The sequence below is a fragment of the Carcharodon carcharias genome, chromosome 37 (genome assembly GCF_017639515.1).
Source record: "Carcharodon carcharias isolate sCarCar2 chromosome 37, sCarCar2.pri, whole genome shotgun sequence".
NCBI lineage: Eukaryota > Metazoa > Chordata > Chondrichthyes > Lamniformes > Lamnidae > Carcharodon > Carcharodon carcharias.
In genome coordinates this window covers 3,134,938-3,148,538 of record NC_054503.1, presented here as the reverse complement: position 1 = coordinate 3,148,538, position 13,601 = coordinate 3,134,938, and the positions used below count along the sequence as shown (strand labels likewise).

General features: G+C 52.7%; 1 protein-coding gene across 5 annotated transcripts in view; it reads right to left on the bottom strand.

Annotated features, from left to right (window-relative positions):
• scyl1 (SCY1-like, kinase-like 1) overlaps positions 1 to 13,259 on the bottom strand; it is a 37,561-nt gene extending 24,302 nt beyond the window's left edge. For 4 of the 5 annotated variants that reach the window (XM_041179953.1, XM_041179954.1, XM_041179955.1 and 1 more), the window contains exons 1-5: positions 13,124 to 13,259; positions 7,887 to 8,027; positions 6,902 to 7,024; positions 5,515 to 5,747; positions 780 to 870 (exon numbers count right to left, since the gene is read on the bottom strand). In XM_041179953.1, the coding sequence (XP_041035887.1) occupies positions 780 to 870; positions 5,515 to 5,747; positions 6,902 to 7,024; positions 7,887 to 8,027; positions 13,124 to 13,231 (696 nt within the window). In that variant the 5' untranslated portion in view covers positions 13,232 to 13,259. The remainder of the gene's footprint in view (positions 1 to 779; positions 871 to 5,514; positions 5,748 to 6,901; positions 7,025 to 7,886; positions 8,028 to 13,123) is intronic. The other variant, XM_041179957.1, reaches the window with a different exon arrangement.
• Positions 13,260 to 13,601: the final 342 nt, after the last annotated feature.

Genomic DNA, 13,601 nt, shown 5'->3' with positions numbered 1-13,601 from the left:
GAAAAGGAATCCAATCTTAGCTGCTTTATTTCAAACCCCCCGCAGCAAATCCCCCTCCCCGACGCCCTGATGTGGATCCTCGCTGCAGCTCAGCTTGAAGGCCGCTAACAGGCTGGTGTTTAACCACGAGCAGGTCAGCTGTACCCTCACCCAAGACCAAGGCACACGCGCTTTGCAGTAAGTGACTAGCGATCAGCAGGAACCCTAGGGGTTTGGCCTTTCGTTTAGATCAGGATCAGCTCGCGAAGCAGTGATCGGGTGGTGGGAGGACCAACGCAGAGCCTTCCTTTCAGACTCTCTTTAACACCTCTCAGCAAAACCCCGGCAGTTAGCGACGCGCTACAATCCGAAAGCGACGGGACCGGTCACCACGAGCTGAGCGTTCGGTGATATAAAAAGCAGGAAATGCTGGAATCACTCAGGAGGTCAGGCAGCGTTGGCGGAGGGAGAAGCCGAGCTCGCTTTTCAGGTCGCTGGCCGTTTGTCGCAATGGCGGGAAGGATTATCCTCCCTTCGGCTTTCACCCCACCTTTCCCCACGCTGTGGAACCTTTTAACGTCGGACAGGGCAGGGCTCCCTGGGTGCTGCACGGGCGCCAGCCTAGATTATGGGCTCAAGCGGCGGGGGAGGGACTTGAGCCCATGGCTTTCTGACAGTGCTACCCTCTGAGGCGAGCTGTAAGTCACTCCACGGGTCACCGCTGCGTAAAGCCCCGTTGGTCAGAGGAGGTCCGCTCAAAAGGCCCGGCCCACACACGCACGAGGAGGACAAGAACAGACCTTTCCGAGGGAGCGGAGGGAAGAGGATCTGTGCAGAGGTCCATTGAAAACTTCCCAGATCAGGCAGCCCAGGCGCCACATGTCCGCTGACCTGCAACAGGAGAGAGTCGTCAGTCTCGACGAGGTTTCCTCTAATTCAGGAATGGCCTGCAATTTGAAAACTCGCAACAGAACATGCACACAAATCCCCACATCTTTCTTTGCGAATTTGTTCCATCTTCCTCCATTCCTGAAGATGCTGAATGTGCTGGGGTCCGGCTCCACTAGTCTCAGCCACACTCCAGTGCTGAGGTGAAGGCCTAGACTGCAAACCTCAGGCAGCAATTCAAACAGGCAAAAACACAGCCAACAAGTTGCCACGTGGAGAACATGGCATGAGATGAGTTGAAGGATCTTAGCATTGGGGAACAGAACACTTTCCATTTAAGGCACCAAGAGTCAAAATGGGGCTTCCTAAGAATGTAACACATGGGTCAGGCATTAAAACTCCCTCTACACTGTCCCCATCAAACACTCCCAGGACAGGTACAGCACGGGGTTAGATACAGAGTAAAGCTCCCTCTACACCGTCCCCATCAAACACTCCCAGGACAGGTACAGCACCGGGTTAGATACAGAGTAAAGCTCTGTCTACACTGTCCCCATCAAACACTCCCAGGACAGGTACAACACCGGGTTAGATACAGAGTAAAGCTCCCTCTACACTGCCCCTATCAAACAAACCCTCTCCCAGGATAGGTACAGCAGTTAGAAAAGGGAACAATCTTTGGCCCAGCCTCAGAATAACTTTTTTCTTATTCATTCACGGGATGTGAGCGTCGCTGGCTGGGCCAGCATTTATTGCCCATCCCTAATTGCCCCTTGAGAAGGTGGTGGTGAGCTGCCTTCTTGAACCGCTGCAGTCCATGTGATGTAGGTACACCCACAGTGCTGTTAGGGAGGGAGTTCCAGGAATTTGACCCAGCGACAGTGAAGGAACGGCTGATATATTCCCAAGTCAGGATGGTGAGTGACCTGGAGGGGAACTTCCAGGTTGTGGTATTCCCATGTGTCTGCTGCACTTGTTCATCAAGACGATTGTGGTCATGGGTTTGGAAGGTGCTGTCGAAGGAGCCTTGGTGAATTCCTGCAGTGCATCTTGTAGATGGTACACATTGCTGCCACTGTGCGTCAGTGGTGGAGGTAGTGAATGTTTATGGATGGGGTGCCAATCAAGTGGGCTGCTTTGTCCTGGATAGTGTCGAGCTTCTTGGTTGTTTTGGGAGCTGCACTCATCCAGGCAAGTGGGAAGTATTCAAAAACACTCCTGACTTGTGCCTTGTAGATGGTGAACAGGCTTTGGAGAGTCAGGAGGTGAGTTACTCACCGCACGATTCCTAGCCTCTGTCCTGCTCTTGTAGCCACAGTATTTATATGGCTGGTCCAGTTCAGTTTCTGGTCAATAGTCATTCCCAGGATGTTGATAGTGGGGGATTCAGTGATGGTAATGCCATTGAACATCAAGGGGCGATGGTTGGATTCTCTCTTGGTGGAGATGGTCATTGCCTGGCACTTGTGTGGTGTGAATGTTACTTGCCAACTTGTTGGCCCAAACCTGTATATTATCCAGGTCTTGCTGCATTTGGACATGGACTGCTTCAGTGTCTGAGGAGTTGCAAACAGTGAACATCCTGCAATCATCAGTGAACATCCCCACTTCTGACCTTATGATGGAAGGAAGGTCATTGATGAAGCAGCTGAAGATGGTTGGGCCTAGGACACTACCCTGAGGAACTCCTGCAGTGATGTCCTGGAGCTGAGATGACTGACCTCCAACAACCATCTTCCTTTGTGCTAGGTATGGCTCCAAACAGCGGAAAGTCTTCCCCGATTCCCAATGACTCGAGTTTGCCAGGGCTCCTTGATGCCACACTCAGTCAAGTGCGGCTTTGATATCAAGGGTGGCCACTCTCACCTCACCTCGGGAGTTCAGCTCTTTTGTCCATGTTTGAACCAAGGCTGTAATGAGGTCAGGAGTGGAGTGGCCCTGGCGGAACCCAAACTGGGTGTGTGTGAGCAGGTTATTGCTAAGCAAGTGCCACTTGATAGCACTGTTGATGACCCCTTTCATTACTTTACTGATGATCAAGAGTAGACTGATGGGGCGGTAATCGGCTGGGTTGGATTTGCCCTGCTTTTTGTGTACAGGACATTCCTGGGCAATTTTCCACATAGCTGGGTAGATGCCAGTGTTGTGGCTGTACTGGAACAGCTTGGCTAGGGCGCGTGGCAAGTTCTGGAGCACAAGTCTTCAGTACTATTGCTGGAATATTGTCAGGGCCCATAGTCTTTGCATTATCCAGTGCCTTTGCCATTTCTTGATGTCATGTGCAGTGAATCGAATTGGCTGAAGACTGGCACCTGTGATGCTGGGGACCTCCGGAGGCCGAGATGGATCATCCACTCGCCACTTCTGGTTGAAGACAGTAGCAAATGCTTCAGCCTTATATTTTGCTGGGCTCCTCCATCATTGTGGATGGGGATATTTATGGAACCTCTCCTCCAGTGACTTGTTTAATTGTCCGCCACCATTCACGACTGGATGAGGCAGAGCTTAGATCTGATCTGTTGGTTGTGGTATCGCTTAGCTCTGTCCATCGTTTGCTGCTTATGCTGTTTGGCACACAAGTATCCCTGTGTTGGAGCTTCACCAGGTTGACACCTCATTTTTAGGTGTGCCTGGTGCTGCTCCTGGCATGCTCTCCTGCACTCTTCATTGAACCAGGGTTGATCCCCTCGCTTGATGGTAATGGTAGTGTGGGGGATATGCTGGGCCATGAGGTTATAGATTGTGTCCCAGTACAATTCTGCTGCTGCTGATGGCCCACATCGCCTCATGGATGTCCAGTCTTTAGCTGCTAGAGCTGTTCGAAATCTATCCCATTTAGTACAGTGGTAGTGCCACATAACATGATGGAGGGTATCTTCAATATGAAGATGAGACTTCGTCTCCACAAAGACTGTGTGGTGGTCACTCCTACCGATATCATCATGGTCAGATGCATCTGTGGCAGGCAGGTTGGTGAGGATGAGGTCAAGTATGTTTTTCCCTCTTGTTGGTTCCCTCATCACCTGCTGCAGACCCAGTCTAGCAACTATGTCATTTAGGACTCGGCCAGCTAGGTCAGTAGTGCTGCTACCAAGCCAGTCTTGGGGATGGACATTGAAGGCCCCCACCCAGAGTACATTCTGTGCCCTTGCCACCCTCAGTGCTTCCTCCAAGTGGTGTTCAACATGGAGGAGCAGTGATTCCTCAGCTGAGGAAGGGGGGAATTCCTCCAGTGTGATGTTCTGTCTTTATGGCGAGGCAGATGATGTGTGCCGGGCAGATCAAATCCACGGGGAAAACTGGATCCCCGCTATCGCAACGGTTTCGCAATTTGTATTTATTTCAAGATGCATGTCCTGAATTCAGAAGTAATAAAGAATTCACCAAGGAATTCACTTAGACAGCACCTTCCAAACCCACAACCACTACCACCTCGAAGGACAAGAGCAGCAGACACATGGGAACACCACCACCTGGAAGTTCCCCTCCAAGCCACTCACCATCCTGACTTGGAAATTTATCGACCGTTCCTTCACTGTCGCTGGGTCAAAGTCCTGGAACTCCCTCCCTAACAGCACTGAGGGTGTACCTACATCACATGGACTGCAGCGGTTCAAGAAGGCAGCTCACCACCACCTACTCAAGGGCAACAAATGCTGGCCTAGCCAGCAAAGCCCAAATCCCATGAATGAATTAAAAAAGTCCACAAAGACTTGAGATTTTTTAGAAAACTAAATTAAACATATATTAACAAAAGAAAAGATTTCAAGCACAAAGATAGGTCTACAAGTCACTACTATAATAATTCCTAAAACCCCTACTTAATCTGGCTTTCAGCTATACCCCAGTTAAGGCAACAGTAAAAAAAAAAGATTTTAAACAGATCCAAGCAAGTCAACACAATACCCTGGACAGTGGAAACCAAAGTGACTTTTCCCAGCTTTGGTTTCTGTAGACAGCAGACTTAATGCACAAATACTGGAGGCTTCTCACACTTCTGTTAGATCTTACAATGCCTTCCCTGACAAATAGCCTCATTCTCCTTTATATATGTTTCTCCCTTTTAATGTTAATTCCATTGTTCCCATATGTCTTTGCAATTTCACCTTTCTCATAATATAAATCTTTTCATGGTGCTAATATTGTCAGTAACCTTTGGGAAAAATAAACACACTGCTTGGCCTGGCTTCTCTGGTTAGGTGTAAACATCCTACCGACTCTGAAATTCAAACTGCCCCGATTTATCTCAAAGTGCAATTTCTCCTCACCTCACATTCTAAGGTTTCAGCCATGTTTACCTATTTAGCACTTCAAACCTAGCTTCTTTTGATGAGTCAAAGCCTCCAGACCAGCTGTCTCCAAGTCAATTAAATCTCCCCCACCCCCCCCACACACAAACTATCCAAACGCCACTATTAACCTTCTTTTACAATAAATCACAATATTATGAGAATTATTACATTTTCATGATGGGCTCCATCACCCACCTTGTCAATTGTCAGCTCAGTGTTGGTCTGTTCTCATGCTGACTGAAACAAGGCTGCCAAATTTAGCTCATCGTTATAGCTGGCAGAGTGCCCAAGCACCATGTGTGTAACGTGCCTACAGCGAGTACAAAAATTTCAAACTGCCCCGGCATATAATTACCACTTTTCCGCTCCGCTTCTGCTGGCGCTCGGGTCTGTTTTCTCCGGCGGGTCATATTTATCAAGCTCGGGGAAGCCCTTTGAAGGCGCTGGTGGCGGCGGCTCCCCCTGTGCTGTGTACATGTAGTCGAATCCGCCGAGCTTCCACTCACCCGCACGGTCCACGAAAACCGCCGCCATGCAGACATTATTGTGGATGAGGCTGCAGTCGTTCACAAGGAAACTAAGAGCTTTCTATGAGGCAAGAGAAGCACAAGAGTCAGCCTCATTTCAACAACAGCAACCTGCATTTATATATATTTTTTTAAAATTCATTCATGGGATGTGGGCTTTGCTGGCCAGGCCAGCATTTATCGCCCATCCCTAATTGCCCTTGAGAAGCTGGTGGTGAGCTGCCTTCTTGAACCGCTGCATGTTTACCTATTTAGCATTTCAAACCACGTACACCTCGTGCTGTTAGGGGAGGGGGGAATTCCAGGATTTTGGACCAGCAATAGCGATATATTTCCAAATCAGGATGGTGAGCGACTTGGAGGGGAACTAGCAGGTGCCGGTGCTCCCATGCATCTGCTGCCCTTGTTCTTCTAGGCGGTAGAGGTCCTGGGTTTGGAAGGTGTTGTCGAAGGAGCTTTGTAGATGGTACACACACTGCTGCCACTGTGTGTTGGTGATAGAGGGAGTGAATGTTTGTGGAAGGGGTGCCAGTCAAGCGGGGCTGCTTTGTGCTGGGTGGTATCCAGCTTCTTTGGGGGTTGGGCGGGGGGGTGGTGGGGAGGTGTTGAATTTGGAAACAAGGATGAGAATTTTGAAATCGAGATGTCGCTCAGCTACGAACCAAGGTCAGCGAGCACAGGGGAGATGGATGAACGGGGGGGGGCTTGGTGAGAGTTGGGACAAGGGAAACGAGAGCTTTTGATGGGCTCAGGTTTACAGAGACGGATCATGAGACGCTGGTCTGGAGTGCACTGGACTAGTCAGGTGCTGACAAAGGCACAGATGAGGTTTTGAGGAAGATAAACGCTGACTAAAATGATGATATCTGTGCAAGCTTCCTGCTAAATTACGACAGCCCATCGAGAAAGTATGAGTCCCAGGCAGAATGCAGATTTTTGGGTAATTCCCCCCCCATTGATCACGCCTGTCATAAGGGACTGGGATCGATTTGCTACCCTTCCTCACTGCATTGTGATGGAGAAATAATCCTGCCATGCTCAGAAGACTTTGCTGTCGTTTTAATCATGAGTTATGTTCGCCGTAGTGTGTATTCTGTTTATATAGATCCCACGGGCTGCCAACTAGGATCTGTGTAAGTCCTGCCCCAAGTTCCCCACCACCGTCACCTAGCCAACACCCTCACCCTCCGTAATGTCAGAGCTGGACAAACTTACCACAATCTGGTGCAGCCCCCACGAAATCTCTTGCTCGTTCAGTTCTCCTGCTGCCTCTTTTGTTTTCAAATAGTTGCCAAGTGGAGTGACTGGCTCGGTCACGATATACAGGCATTTCTCGGCCTTAAAACAAAAAAGGGTTACTCCTAACACCGACATTCGAGAAGGCAACCTAAACCGATTAAAACCTCGTGATGCCAAACCCAACTCTTATAAGAACCTTTTTAAAAAAAAAAGGAACTGAGACTTCCCCAAGGTCTCAATGAGGCCTATCGTCAATTCTCCAGTAACGTTATGGACCAACATCTCTTGTTTATTTATTCTTTTTTTATTATTTCCCTCCCCTCCCCCACACACACTAGCAAAATCGCCCTGATCCAATCCTTCCTCTCTAAATAAAAAGCTTAACTTTCTCAAATCAAAACACAAAGCGTCAGAAATACTCAACAGCATCTGTGGAAAGAGAAAGAGTTAACGATTCTCAGATTTAATAGGGTGGCTACCGGGAAGACGTTTCCACTTATGGGAGAGACTAGAACCAGGGGGGCACAGTTTGAGAATAAGAGGGCTACCATTTAAGACGGAGATGAGACGGATTTTATTTCTCTCAAAGGTCGCGAGTCTGTGGAATTCTCTTCCCCAGAGAGCAGTGGAGGCTGGGTCACTGAATATATCCTAGACTGAGTTAGACAAGGGCTCCAAGGGTTTGGGGGGGTGGGGGGGGGGCGGCGGCAGGAAAGTAGAGTTGAGACCACAACCAGGCCAGCCTTGATCTTCTTGAATGGCAGAGCAAGCTCAAAGGGCTGAATGGCCTACTCCTGCTCCTAAGTCCGTATGTTCCTATTTTTCTTCACACCATACATCCCTGTTACACTTGGAATCAGTCTTGTTCTCATCGCCTATTCAAGGTTTTGTTTGTCCTCCCAATACCCCAGCCACTACCCCCATCAAAATGTCGTGCAGCTAAACAACAGGGATCACTTACCTCTAACCCATCAGAGAAGGACAGGATGTTCGGGTGTCGGAGAGTCTTCAGCCGCTTAAACGCCGCCTTCGCCACTTGTGTCTGCTCATCCGAGTTGGGCTTGATATCATATACGAATACAGAGACCGGCTCACTGGTACCCTGGGAGGGAGGGAGGAATGTTAGACAGAGGCCTAGTTTGTCACGATGACAGGACTCCTCAGCTTTCCAGAGCAGCTGCGGGGTCAGGTAGAGAGATGGGAGAAAGTTTTTCAAAGGCTCCTGCGCCTTGTCCAGTGTGCATGTAGGGGTATTGACCCAGCACAGGACTGGGTTTGGCTGCGATGCCTCCCCTTCACCCACCACAGTCAATGGCTGATTGATGTTCACTTCCCAGTGCTCACTACTTAGATTACTAAAATGTCGCCCCCTTTTCAGGAGGGACAAAAACTGGCACCTATTGCAACTCTAACTCCCGTCACCCCCAGTGGCAGCCTGGAGATCGGCGAAAGCTGGAATAGCTTGAGGCCCCTGTCGTCAGATAGTCTGGGGCATTCATTCGTTGCTTGTGCTTGCAGGTAAAGGATGGTCACTCAGGAAGTTCTCTGTCCCCACTCCCTGTGGATCCAGTCAGCCAAGAGAGAGTATGGCTTCAGGACAAGACAGGAGCAGGCATGCATTCAACAGGTTTAACCAAAATACAAGATGTGTGACATGTTGTTACATCACAGCAATAGACATGCCGCCATTTTCTGAACCTGTATTCATTGAACTTATGAACTTAGCAACTCTTGCAGTTGAACTGAGTATTAATGACACTGTGTCGGCCCAAATAGATGGGATCCCCTCTAGGTCCAGCACTCGCTAACATTTTCATAAGAAATATGTTTTTAATGTGCCCTAACCTCTTACCACTTACATATTTCTGATACGTTCACATTCTTTGAGGCTGCAGATGCATGCAAGGGCTTCCTTACACACCTTAATATGTTCCATCCCTCACTCAAATTCACTTTTGTGATAAGGCAGTCTAACTTTCCTTTCCTCGCTATGCTAGTTGAGAAATCTGCTAATGGTTTCTCCATTACTGACTACCACAAGCCTACCTTCACCAGTCAATACAGACGCTGGGATTTATATAGCTTCATGTGCTGAAGACTGGCTTTATCAGGGCCCTAGCCATTGGCTCACCTTATAAACCTTGGTGCAGAAATAGAGCCTGTCAAAACTATCCCACGGGACAATGCCCATCGTGATCTGCTCATTGTTCACTGCGTATCACAAACATTCACAAACGGACTAAAGGCCGCTACTTTCAGACCTGAAAAGTGTCCAGTCTACCTCAGATTACCCTGGGAAAGCAAATAACTCAAAAATTTGAACAGGTTAAGCAAGCTGTTTCACGCTGCCCCTATGCAGTGGCGACGTGAATGGTATTTTCCACTTACAGGATGCTGCCGTCGGTCCATAAAGACGTGCTGCCCACCACACAAGTGAGCAACTTTGTGTACGGATTTCAGTGCTGGTGCGATGCCAGGTACTTAGGCTATATGTCCCAGTGACTGGCTTATATAAACATGCTGTTTGATTCATTGGTTGCTCGTAATGGGCCGAGTACAGACCGTACTCAACCAACTTGTGCTTGCAAAACCCAAAACAGAATGTGTACTGTTAGATGTGATTCCCCGATTGGGCAGTACTTGCTGAACAATCCTGAGTGCGCTAATAGCTACACTAACAACCAATTTAAGATAATCAGTTGAGCTCACAAGTGTGGCTCATTTACACTTGCTAGAAGTGACATGCATTCATACACATTCCCATTCTCTGGCAACATAAGGAATCTGTTCAAGCCTTTGCACCTTTTCTGAATTACCCGGGAGCTTGGGAACCCTGTTGCTTTCTCCACAGCAAACCAGTCACATTGCCGACCAATCCGCACCCTTTTCTCCTGTAGTATAAATTGTTGTGATTCATTTGAAATTTGGCATTCTTGCATTTGTCCTGATGAGTGCAAGATGAAAAGCTTCGACAACACGTCTCTCTTTTCAGCAATACTGAAATATAAGTGACTGATCTTTAATCTTTAAGACAGCAGTCCTCTTGGTAAACACCAGAGAGAACAGACAGCGAGGACTCATAATATGAGCGACCCATAAAGTTAATCAATAACAGAGCAGTTGACAAATACCAGTACCATCAAGTGAGCACCAGTAATTAAAAAAAGGACAGACAAATAGCAAAAGGACAATCAAAGGAATGATGCGACAAATCTAAGAGATCACCTTGTGCAGGCAGAGCACCTGGCTGAGGTACAAAGTGAGCACTCTGCACCGTCTTCACTGGAGGAAAGGATGCTGCCAATGTCATACTCGCTAAACGAGTAAGTAAAGGCCGGTCAGTGGAACAGAAGCGGTGGGGAAACTTGCACTGAGGATAATCTGGGAGAAAATTAAATTTTTCCATTGGGAGAACTTGAGTTAGTGGAAGACAACCATTTGTCAAAGGTGAATCGTGTTTGACCAGCTCAATCGGGGTCTTTGGTGAAGTAAGGAGATTGATGAGGGGAGTGCGGTCAATGTTGTGCATGTGAACTTTCAAAAAGGTGTTTTGCAAAATAACACCTAATAGGCTTGCTGGAAAAATGGGACGAAGGAGGATGAAAAGGGCATTGGCTGCGTGGAAACACAGCCAAGGACGGACAGAAAGCAGAGGGTGAACGGTGGTTTTTCAGATGGGAGGGAAGCACGGGAGACAGCTGTCCCCGGGGGGGGGGCACTATTGGGGTATATATTGAATGCAGTGTAGTTAGGTGGAGGAGACATGAGGCACCGTGGAAACAAAATGGAGCAATTTTAAAAGGAGCTACAGGAACAGAGAGATGTGGGGGTTTAGACTTACTAATCTTTGAAGGGGGCAGGACAGATTGAGAAGGAATCCAGGGCTTTGATAAGCAGGCAGAAACTATGAGCTAGGGAATTGGGGGGGGAGGGGGGGGTGACGGGAATAGGGTGGGGGTGAAGGGAATGGGGGGGGGGGAGGGCGAAGGGAATGGGGGGGGAAGGGCGAAGGGAATGGGGGGGGAGGGCGAAGGGAATGGGGGGGAGGGCGAAGGGAATGGGGGGCGGAGGGCGAAGGGAATGGGGGGAAGGTGAAGGGAATGGGGGGGAGGGCGAAGGGAATGGGGGGGAGGGCGAAGGGAATGGGGGGGAGGGCGAAGGGAAGTGGGGGGGAGGGCGAAGGGCATGGGGGGGAGGGCGAAGGGCATGGGGGGGAGGGCGAAGGGCATGGGGGGGAGGGCGAAGGGCATGGGGGGGAGGGCGAAGGGCATGGGGGGAGGGCGAAGGGCATGGGGGGAGGGCGAAGGGCATGGGGGGGAGGGCGAAGGGCATGGGGGGGAGGGCGAAGGGCATGGGGGGGAGGGCGAAGGGCATGGGGGGAGGGCGAAGGGCATGGGGGGGAGGGCGAAGGGCATGGGGGGGAGGGCGAAGGGCATGGGGGGGAGGGCGAAGGGCATGGGGGGGAGGGCGAAGGGCATGGGGGGGAGGGCGAAGGGCATGGGGGGGAGGGCGAAGGGCATGGGGGGGAGGGCGAAGGGCATGGGGGGAGGGCGAAGGGAATGGGGGGAGGGCGAAGGGCATGGGGGGGGAGGGCGAAGGGCATGGGGGGGGAGGGCGAAGGGCATGGGGGGGAGGGCGAAGGGCATGGGGGGGAGGGCGAAGGGCATGGGGGGAGGGCGAAGGGCATGGGGGGGAGGGCGAAGGGCATGGGGGGGAGGGCGAAGGGCATGGGGGGGAGGGCGAAGGGCATGGGGGGGAGGGCGAAGGGCATGGGGGGGAGGGCGAAGGGCATGGGGGGGGAGGGCGAAGGGCATGGGGGGAGGGCGAAGGGAATGGGGGGAGGGCGAAGGGCATGGGGGGGAGGGCGAAGGGCATGGGGGGGAGGGCGAAGGGCATGGGGGGGAGGGCGAAGGGCATGGGGGGGAGGGCGAAGGGCATGGGGGGGAGGGCGAAGGGCATGGGGGGGAGGGCGAAGGGAATGGGGGGAGGGCGAAGGGAATGGGGGGAGGGCGAAGGGAATGGGGGGAGGGCGAAGGGCATGGGGGGGAGGGCGAAGGGCATGGGGGGGAGGGCGAAGGGCATGGGGGGGAGGGCGAAGGGCATGGGGGGGAGGGCGAAGGGCATGGGGGGAGGGCGAAGGGCATGGGGGGAGGGCGAAGGGCATGGGGGGAGGGCGAAGGGCATGGGGGAGGGCGAAGGGCATGGGGGGAGGGCGAAGGGCATGGGGGGGAGGGCGAAGGGCATGGGGGGGAGGGCGAAGGGCATGGGGGGGGAGGGCGAAGGGCATGGGGGGGAGGGCGAAGGGCATGGGGGGGAGGGCGAAGGGCATGGGGGGGAGGGCGAAGGGCATGGGGGGGAGGGCGAAGGGCATGGGGGGGAGGGCGAAGGGCATGGGGGGGAGGGCGAAGGGCATGGGGGGGAGGGCGAAGGGCATGGGGGGGAGGGCGAAGGGCATGGGGGGGAGGGCGAAGGGCATGGGGGGGAGGGCGAAGGGCATGGGGGGGAGGGCGAAGGGCATGGGGGGGAGGGCGAAGGGCATGGGGGGGAGGGCGAAGGGCATGGGGGAGGGCGAAGGGCATGGGGGGAGGGCGAAGGGCATGGGGGGGAGGGCGAAGGGCATGGGGGGGAGGGCGAAGGGCATGGGGGGGAGGGCGAAGTGCATGGGGGGGAGGGCGAAGGGCATGGGGGGGAGGGCGAAGGCAATGGGGGGGAGGGCGAAGGCAATGGGGGGGAGGGCGAAGGGAATGGGAATGAAGTGGGGAGAAGACAGGGGGAGAGTGGGGAGAGGGGCTGAGGATGGGGAGGAGAGGTGTGGAGAGGAGAGGGAGGGGAGGCCGGAGGGGGTGAGGCGGGGGAGGGAGGGAGGGAGGGGGGGGAGGGAGTGGGAGGGGGTGAGGCTTGTGGGGGGCGGGGGGAGGGGGAGGGTAGCTGATTGAGTTTTAGTTTCTGCTTCAGTTACAGAGACAGATGCAGCCGCCAGTGGGGACTGCGGTTGAAATCCAGTCCTCGGTCTTTCCTGGCGGCGGCCGAAGGGGGGAGGAGGCCTCCTGTGCCGGCTGGCGGCGCTACGCGAGCCCGAGGCTTGACGCGGGGCCTAGAGCAGTCCGGCTCCGCCCCCGGGGGTTATTCAGACCGAATATTATCATTTAATATCTCCTCCCCCCGCGCCCCCGCTCCGAGGGACATTTAACAAGTTACCTTCTTCCTGCCCTGGTGCAGCTGCCAGAGACCGAGCGAGGCCTCGGCAGCCCCGCTGGTCTCGAAGGGAAAATCCTTGACCGGATCCCGGGAGAAGAAGCCCCACATCGCGGCCGGCCATAGCACTGACGTCACTTCCTGGAGACCGCCGGCCACGTGACGCCGGCAATAGGGCACTTTCACATCCGCCATCTTGGACCAGAAGCCCGCCCACTTCCGGTTCCGTGCCCTGCACCATCGCCCCCACCGTCATACCAGAGGGCAACGTGGCGCAGTGCGACTGTACTGGAGGCTCATGCCCTGAGGAGGGCACCACTTCGAAATCCCACAACTACCGTTACATTATTTTTTTAAAAAACTCATTAAAAGTTCAATTTAATTCATTTATTATCTACAAGGCACACTTCAGGAGTGTGATGTAATACCCCCCAATCGTCTGGATGAGCACAGCTCCAACAACACTCAAGAAGCTCCACAC